This window comes from Takifugu flavidus, chromosome 6 (genome assembly GCF_003711565.1).
Source record: "Takifugu flavidus isolate HTHZ2018 chromosome 6, ASM371156v2, whole genome shotgun sequence".
NCBI classification, from domain to species: Eukaryota; Metazoa; Chordata; class Actinopteri; order Tetraodontiformes; family Tetraodontidae; genus Takifugu; species Takifugu flavidus.
The window spans coordinates 6,644,503-6,653,674 of record NC_079525.1 but is presented as its reverse complement, the minus strand read 5'-3'; the positions used below and the strand labels follow the sequence as shown (position 1 = coordinate 6,653,674).

The window sequence follows — 9,172 nt, the reverse complement described above, 5'->3', positions numbered from 1 at the left end:
AACAGACACACATTTCAGCCATTAACTGTTTTTTCAGTAGTTTTACATGCATCAAACAATCAGCATTCTTTAAATAATTCATGTCATAAAGTCTCTCATGTTGAAGGTGGAGTATCCTAACCCATCTACAGATGGCAGCGAAGCGATAAGAACGGTATTCACACATCCACCCACCGACTGGCTATACGAAACAAGTTTAATCTCAGGTGGTCAGAAAGAGCACTTTATAGCTATTGTTACCGGTATATAATTAGCCTATTCTGAGACTATGATAGGGCCGAAGCTCAGTCGAGCATTTAGCTGCAGATGTAGAGGTCATCAGGACTTTTAGAACCTGCCCCTGTGGAAAATACACCTAAAATAAAGTTTCTGCTTACTCTCTTTCTTCTTATGTCTTGTAAACATTGCAGTCAGTGTCTGCTCGCGTTAGGGGATGACATACATTACACTGTCCCGCCTGACTGGAATGAGACCAGCTCCATCTGTCCTCCTGATTCAGTCTCAGTAAAACGTAAGCGCAGCATGATGGCTGACGTCCACAATTTAATCAACATCCCATGCTGAGGCTGCTTTTTCCACATGGCTCCCCTCCGCAGCAGGTTTGGTCTCACTCACTCTTTCTCTGCGTTTACATGCTTCTACCTCATATACAAATATAAATAGGAATTGTTTGGTTGGGTAAATAAATAATCCCATTTAAAACTGCATGAACAAACATTTCAAACAGTCACACTGTCTAAAATAATGGATATGAGAGAAATGTAAAAGATGCTCGCCCCCTTGTGGTTGGATTCAGATTAAATCAGAAGCTTTTCCTCCTTAACGATATCAAAAGGCCACATCGGTTAAAACTTGAGGACAAAACAGCTCGAATCAAAAAATGCGAGTGAAGAAAACTGCAAACTTTATTAGAAAAGTGGAGGAACAAGTACCGGTATTACAAGAGAAAAAGCAACTTTTAAATGACTTTGAGTTTAGTTTCTTGGATTTTCAGAGTGCAAAAGCACTGAGGGTTTTTTTAAATTTCTGGTAACAGAATTAGGGTTTCCATGGTTTTCCAACCTGACAGCTGGCTCAGAAATGCTGTTAATGTTTTTATTAAAGTTAATTGTCAGCAGCTCAGGGGCTGCTGATCACCTGTTTGATCCAACCTGTGAGTCTGGTGATGCGAGTGTAAACGCCGTAGAAGTCCGGACGGCCGCACCCTTTGCCCCAGCTGACCACTCCAGCAAGGAACCAGCGGCCCGACGGCTCCTGGCAAACCAGGGGCCCGCCCGAGTCTCCCTAACAGGAAAAGGTAATGTTTTACACCTATCATGGATCTGAAAATATGTAGTGCAATTTGTTTTTGCCATACCTGACAGGCATCTTTTTCTCCACTGCGGTAACCAGCGCAAAGCATTCTGGGAGTGACCATGTGGCCGTAGGAGCGAATGCAGGCTTCCTCACTCACCAGGCGGACGTCCACCTTCTGAAGGACATTACTGACCTTACCTGAGGAGTGTGGAGGAACAGGTGAGAGTGTGGGGGAAAACACATCAATTTATGAAGCCAAAAGACAGCTCAGATATCTTGTTGTCCCATCAAAAGGTGACCTCTAAAACTGAAGAGGGATCTTTTCCAACATGGCTGCGCAAACAAAAATGTTGTAAATAGAATGGTGGTAAACACACAATTTACATTCTTCTTTTGCAATGTTTGTTGGTCTGTTGGTGCTTAAAGTGGGTTTCTGTCACCTTTACAAAAGTTCCCTGCACAGCAATTTCCCCTGAGACCACAGCCTGCATGTTTAGACCCACATCTTTTTATCACCTCTTTCCTTTAAATATACTTTTTGTATTTGCCGTGTACCCAACCCTCTTTCCGTTTCCTACTTATTTCTGCTGCAAAAGTCACCCAAAACCACTTCCTTTGAAAATGATTTTTGCCAGCAGGCACATTTCACTCTTCTCTTTGGGGTGTAAGTGACATAACCCACTAAGCACACAATCTAACATCGACCTTGAAAAATTACATTTCAAAACATTACATTTCAAAACCCAACTGTCCTGTGAAGTCCTGCATTGCAAAATAAATGCCTGATTTTGACATTTTATCTGTTTGTCTCTGTTCACACCTCCTTCTTGAAGAGACCCCCAGCCGGTGACCCAACAGAGAAGGTCCGGCTCCAGCTGGTGAGTGGGCGGAGGCAGGCAGGCTGGCCAAGCATGCCCGGCCCGCACTGCGGGGGCGGTACGGTCCAGTTTCAGCAATGCCAGGTCATAGTCGTTGGTTTCACCATCGTAGTAGTGATGAAGGTGGATTTGCTGAACTCGGGCAACCTCTTCGGTGGGGCTGCTGCGGTTTAGAAGGAGTTTCCCCAGGTAGACCGTCCACATTGAAGGAGAGTACAGACTGTAGGGGGACAAAGAGTTTCTGAGTGAGAAGGAAAATTCCTTATTGTGTCTTAAGAAAACAGGATCTTCACATTGCCCAGATTGGCATTGCCAGGGCTTAAAGATAAGGACCCAGTGCCAGGGTCTCTGTCCATGGGACCCACAGTTCAGCACAACATTGGCTTACTACCCACGGGAAAGTTCATGAGATGTTATTGGAATGTGTTTGGGTGGCTTTCGTGGTAGGGACCCAGTGACCAAATCTTCCGACCAAAACTCTGTCTGTAGGCACATGGCCTCGCTGAGGGAGGGAGGAGCTGAAGCTTGTGGGGAAGGTTGAGACGTACCGACTAGATTGACCTCCATCCACAGCATGGGTTCTGGTGGTGATACTTCTTTTTCAAAAGGGGGAGTGTGTTCCAGCTACACTGGGATCACACTTAGACTCCCTGGGAAGGCCTACGCCAGGGAACTGCAGAAGATCATGCGCCCAATAGTTGAACTCTGGATTCAAGAGGAAAATTACGGATTTCATCCTGGTCATGAAAGACTGGACTAGCTCTATACCCTCTACACAGGGTGGTTGAGGGTTCATGGGAGTTTGCAAAATCAGTCAACATGTGTTTTGTTTATCTGGAGAAGGCATTCAGCCATGAGGTGCTTCGCAAGTATGGACCCCTGTTAAGAGCTGTTCGACCGGAGCAGGTGCTTGGTTCACATTGCACATGTTGGACTCAGACGGGACTGCCCTTTGTGACCAGTTTTGTTCAAAATTTTTACGAAATTTTAGGCATAGAAAAGGGCTACAGGTAGCCTGATTTGGGACCCACAGAATCTAATGTCTGCTTTTTGCAGATGATGTTGGCTTCATTAAGGCAGGACCTTCAGCATGTACTGGGGTGGCTTGCAGCCGAGGGTGAAACAGCTGGATTCTCAACCAGAAAGGGTGGCTTGCACAAGGGTGGTGACGAAGTCCTGCCACGAGTGAGGGCAAGATGGAATGTGAGTTTGACAGGCTGCTTGGTGTACCTCCCGCAGTTATGCACTGGGTATATGGGTTCATTGGGGTAAAGAAAGAGCTGAAAGATGTGTAAAGATGTTCTGACACTTACACATCTCCTTCCTTTCTCTTTCTGCTCTTACCCATCGTTGTAGAAACAGTGAGCGGCTGACACCACCCACTGGCTGGCTATCAGTGCGCCCCCACAGATGTGGGTACCCCGGACCTGCAGGCTGGCCTGCCATGGCCACTCCCCCTCTGCGGCATTGGTCCCGCCCACAATGCGACTGGAGAACTGCCTCAGGCCACAATCTGTAATATGCACAGTAGACACACAGTATCAATGCTTTTTATTGCGTAAATGTTCTGTTTCAACTGGATAATAGAAATGTAATCAACAATCAAGGGAACACACCTAAACTGCATTATAGAGCGAATCCAGCATGTTTTGCTCACCACATTGTTTCTCATCAGACGCATCAGGACAGTCAGAAACAAAATCACACTCAGGATTCGGCTTCTTTAGACAGGTTCCATCAGCACACATGTAGGTCAGATCTGTACACTCCACACCTAAACACACACAAGCATGGCAGCACAATGTTACGGACTATAATTACACTATGTTTGATGTGCATCCTGCCAGTCTCTTTAGCCACAATGGGACTTTATTCTGCAGACTGCTGTTTGCTGCATGCATGGGCAGATGAATAACAACAACCCTAAGTTGATTCTCTTAAAATTGTCTATAGTGAAAGATCCATAGAGGGCACTGTCAGTATGAGGAGAACTTTTTGGACCAATCGCAATAGATTACACCTTTAAATAAGCTACTGTCACCTTCTTGCCATGGGCAATAATATAAGGTAATATGTATTATGTCCAGTAGAGGACAAAGCTAGATAAAGATAAAAATGTATCTTATGTTGGGTAAAAGTAAATGGAATGAGTTTGAGTTCCTTTAGCTCTATGCTTAAACAGAGGTTAAAATGAAGATGTGTTACCAGCTGTGCAGTTCATCTCATCCGAGGCCTCGAGGCAGTCTGGATGATGGTCACACACCTTGTAATAGTCCACACACTGGCTGTCCTCTGGACACTGGAACTGTGCCACACACACTGAAACACACATGCTGATCATTTTCATTTGAAAGTTACATCACTGGTTTGTCATTTTGAGACTTGGATATTCAGTGAAATTGTGATTATTCTGCGGTGATTTAGAATTAATGGGCAGATTTAAAAAACAGCCTTAAAAACAGCTCAATGTCAATGTTTCTTTTATTGAAGGGAAAGGTCGTATATTTCCTGATGTATGTCAGTTCATTTAAGATTGAGATAAATTAATTTTAAAAGGAGATAAATACCACAGTTCCTCTCATCAAGACCATTTGGACAGTCCTTGATTCCATCACAGGCAGAAACACACAGCCCATTGGTACTGCAGAGAAACTGCCCAGGGCATGCTTTAAAACAAAACACACACACACACACACACACACACACACACACACACACACACAAACACTGGTTAAACATCAAATACTTGCAGAGGAGTTTATCCTCATTTCTGACTCTCTTTAAGTCTCTTGCTTCCAGCTTACGATCTGAGAGGTTGAAGACTGTGTAGTGCAGCTGTAGACCCGGCCCTGTGAGGGACACCTCGGATGTCATAACAACGGTGGTGGTGCTGGAGAGCAGGAAGAGACGTTCAGTGTACGGCTGAAGGCTCCTGGTACCACATAGTCTGGGGGGGGGAAAGCACAAAAACACCAGCTGTTTCATCCACCTATCCATCCTTCCATCCACGACACACTGCTGCCCCCTGCTGTTTATCACCCGTAATTTGTTTCTTCTGTCTTTGGTTTTGAAAGATTTTTATAAAACAGACAGCTTTCTGACAGTGCGCAGTGTTAACTATGAGGAATGGATTCCAACACACATCTTCTGTCTCTTCTCTGTGGATCTGGGAGTGAGAGAGTGGCTTTACATTTTGACCTGACTATTTGGACTCTTTTAATAAACATGTGGTGACCTCATTACCAGGATTCTCGTAAGGATGAGATGGTTATGTCTGGACTTGATCATATGCTGCTAAAAGATTAAATATGAGAAAAAAATGTAATTTGTTGCAGAATAACCCGATGGCCTCACCATCAGAGCGCTCCCAAAGCTGACTTACCTGCGGTTCAGGATGATCCACTGCCCCTGTGTACAGGCCTGCTGGTAGCCAGCTCTGCTCAACTCGTAGCCCTCAAATTCCAGAGATAAGCCCATTCCCACCGTGAGCATCTGAAACCACACCATGAAGACCAGCACAGGTGTGTAAAAACATGGATTATCTCACACTTGTCACATGGAAGAAGAGAAGACTTACATTAAAGGTCCAGGTGCAGTTAGTGTCAGGGGGGTAGTAGCTGGGGAAGAAGGGTGTCGTCAGTGTCCCCTGCAACCCCGAGACTGCACTAAGGTCAACAGTAGCGTTGCAGTCTGAACAAATATAGACAAAAAGGAAACCCAAAACACAGAAATTAAAATACTACACTGAATTAAACTAAACTCTAACGAATTAAAATATAGAATTGACCTGAGCTAACATAGCACAAACAGCAAGCCTGAACGTTTATTATCATTCTACATATTAATTGAGTCGAGTTAAAGCTGCAAATGCTGAGGAAAGTGGAAATTTGAACAGCACCGCTATAAATAAAAGGGGGATTTCTTAAAGGTAAAAGGTAAAACTGACAGCTTGTTCAATAAAAGGCTCAGATAATTGACTATAAATCATGACAGATATTTTTGTCGCTTTGTTGCGGTTTTAACATGTGTTTTTTTTAAATAGAGCACAGAAAGTGTGGATGTACAATCTGTTCTAGTTTTTGACATAAATATTCAACCAAATGTTAATCTGCCTTCTGATACTTCTGAAGCTGGCTGGCTGAGCCTTGTTTGGAAATATATGAATTATTTTCTTATCACTCAAAATTTCCAAAATTGAAAATAATAATAATGTCATATTTTCTTTCATTAAGTGACACCGCAGAACACTGTTGTGTGTTAGCCTACAGCTGACACGGCTGTACACCCTTAGCTATTGTTCTTATTTCTGATTTGAAACAACCCCTCAACCCCTTAGAACAGATAAAATCATTATTATTGAAGCCTTTAACATCCATGTAGACGTTGTAAATGACAACTTTAGAAATGCTTCATTTCATTACTTGAGTCAGTTGGTTTCCTTCAACAGATAAACCAACCAACTCATAGCTTCAACCACATCCTTGATCTAGTTCTGACTTACGGTGTTGAGGTAGACCATGCATCAGTGTTCCCTCAGAACCCAGTCCTGTCAGATCATTCTTTGATCACTTTTACATGTATGATTAAGGATTCTTCTATCCTCAAAACACAGTCTTACTATAGCAGATTTCTTTCAGATAATGCTGTAGCTAAGTTTAAGGAAGCAATCCCTGTGCTGATCCCAGGACCACCGTGTGCTTCCCCAGGGATCAATCATTATAATCTTAGCCCTGCTGAGGTTGACTCTATTGCTGAAGGTGCAGCAACCTCACTGGCAGCAGACTTTACTTAATATAATGTATTTCTGTATTTATTTCTATGCTCCACCTCTCCTCTCCTCTCCTCTCCTCTCCTCTCCTCTCCTCTCCTCTCCTCTCCTCTCCTCTCCTCTCCTCTCCTCTCTCTACCCAGCCGGCCATCAGCAGGAGGGTCCCCCTACATGAGCCTGGTCCTGCTCAAGGTTTCTTCCTGTTAAAGGGGAGTTTTTCCTTGCCACTGTTGCTTGTTTGGGGTCAGGCCCTGGGATTCTGTAAAGTGCCTACAAACAATTTTGATTGTAACAGACGCTATATAAATAAAGATTGATTGATTGATTGATTGATTGATTGATTGATTGATTGATTGATTGATTGATTGATTGATTGATTGATTGATTGATTGAGTCCACCTTCTGGTGTTCTCACCCTGGTGATCCCAGGCTTGTGCAGACAGAGAGAAGGGGTCCTTGTAGTTGTAGAGACCCTGTTTCCAGACCACTGTCATCCACTCCCCTGAAGAGAGAACACGCACCACACGCTCATGCCTGCTGCATCCATACACGCTGCAGTGACAAGTGGAAGGTTTTAGTAACAATATTAAAGCTTCACCCCACTAATCAGCCGTGCTAATAGGGGAAATAGCTGAAACTCACGATGTGATGAGGTGTGTGTCGGTGGGGGTGAGGGAGTTGTACACCAAAAGTCTGTCCCGGCACTCTGGGAGCAGCCACTCTATGTGTAGTTCCAGCTGGGTGCCAGAGGCCGCCTGCAGGTGCCAAATGCAGGTAGAACGCTGTGTGTCAGGGCCACGGAGAGCCACAGGGCTGCTGGACAATACTCTCTGGTAGCGGTAACAGTCTTGATGGGGGAATAAAATATTAAGACTTAAGTTCATGCTTCATCTAAAAGGTTTGCATTAAAGCCAATTTTGCTTAATGAACCAATAATTGGAAAGCATTCAAAAAGCATAGCATTTAAAAGGAATCGCCAAATGACTGCACAATCAAAATGAATTAATTAAAACATTCGGCACAAACAAAGAATGTGAGGTGTGATACCAAATGAGGCTTTTAAAAGCTCTATAACTTTGGAATCAGTTTCTGTAGGGAGCAGAACAAAAGATACATTTTAAAAAGAAGCACTTTCTGCGGCATGAAGACATGTGTTGTGCTGTCTTGTTCTCACCAGTGACGGACAGCGAGGGGGGGTGGAAGATGTAACCACTGAGGGAGCCCATCTGCTTATCTGATCCTGCGTACCTCTTCAGCCCTTTCTGTAGACTCATGCTCACTTTCTCCACCGTGATTGTCCCAAGATGGCTGCTTGGTACCGACATCACCAACCAGAAGTGAGCCATGACGCTGCCCTCCCTGCAGCAAATGACCAAATACTGAGCCAATGTGCTACCAAAGAAGCTGACATCATGCACACCAAACAACTTACACCTGATTTCAGGTAATCGATGAAGATAATGCGAATGAATGCACAGCGATACACGTACCCAAATGCGAAAACGGTGGTGTAGTTAAAATATCGAGAGAAGCTTGAACTCCTCATAACTTTCTCTACCTGGAAGGAAAAAAACGGCACACCCAGAACATTGCCAAGGTCTTTTTTTATATAGTGTTGGGCTTTGTTTCCTCTGTTAGCATATCCTTAACATGACTTCTAGATGGCACATGCAGCTCAAGATTCAAGATTCAAGATTCAAGATGTACTTTATTCATACCCGTAGGGAAATTGAATTGTAGTAGCAGCCTAACGTGGATTAATATAACTGTAGTGTAGGTTTTGTATTTACAAAGTATAGAAATAGAATAAATAATACAAATAAGATTAGAACGCATATATTAGCATATATACCGGTACAGCATATATTATAAGCATATATATAATATATACATAATATAATACAGTATATACATATTATAAGCATTATACGTATATATACAAGAATATAGAATAAAATAGAAATAAAATTACAACATAAACATTAAACAATTATTGCTCACCATGTTCTGCACCCCCTTGGCCTCCCTCTTGAATGCAGGGCTGGTATGAGAGGACAGATCAGCAGAGAAGTTCCGGTTGAGAATTGACAGGCAGACTATGTACTGCTGCTGGACCCGAGACTCCAACACCCAAACCCTGTAGTCTGTCAAAGAAGAAGAATATAAAACAAACTGTGAGAATAATGTTGAAGTGCTTGAAGAACTAAAGAATTAAGAGACCAGAACTTAC

The 9,172-nt window shown here is 43.4% G+C and overlaps 1 protein-coding gene across 1 annotated transcript in view; it reads right to left on the bottom strand.

Annotated features, from left to right (window-relative positions):
* Window positions 1-881: 881 nt before the first annotated feature.
* LOC130526777 (transmembrane protease serine 6) overlaps window positions 882-9,172 on the bottom strand; it is an 8,457-nt gene continuing 166 nt past the window's right edge. Inside the window, exons 2-17 of the mRNA XM_057034684.1 lie at window positions 8,944-9,145; window positions 8,433-8,500; window positions 8,117-8,301; window positions 7,990-8,031; window positions 7,585-7,789; window positions 7,358-7,494; window positions 5,752-5,864; window positions 5,557-5,666; window positions 4,979-5,121; window positions 4,742-4,840; window positions 4,380-4,493; window positions 3,832-3,948; window positions 3,519-3,687; window positions 2,117-2,394; window positions 1,358-1,494; window positions 882-1,284 (exon numbers count right to left, since the gene is read on the bottom strand). Of these exons, the coding sequence (XP_056890664.1) occupies window positions 1,120-1,284; window positions 1,358-1,494; window positions 2,117-2,394; window positions 3,519-3,687; window positions 3,832-3,948; window positions 4,380-4,493; window positions 4,742-4,840; window positions 4,979-5,121; window positions 5,557-5,666; window positions 5,752-5,864; window positions 7,358-7,494; window positions 7,585-7,789; window positions 7,990-8,031; window positions 8,117-8,301; window positions 8,433-8,500; window positions 8,944-9,145 (2,284 nt within the window). The 3' untranslated portion in view covers window positions 882-1,119. The remainder of the gene's footprint in view (window positions 1,285-1,357; window positions 1,495-2,116; window positions 2,395-3,518; window positions 3,688-3,831; window positions 3,949-4,379; window positions 4,494-4,741; window positions 4,841-4,978; window positions 5,122-5,556; window positions 5,667-5,751; window positions 5,865-7,357; window positions 7,495-7,584; window positions 7,790-7,989; window positions 8,032-8,116; window positions 8,302-8,432; window positions 8,501-8,943; window positions 9,146-9,172) is intronic.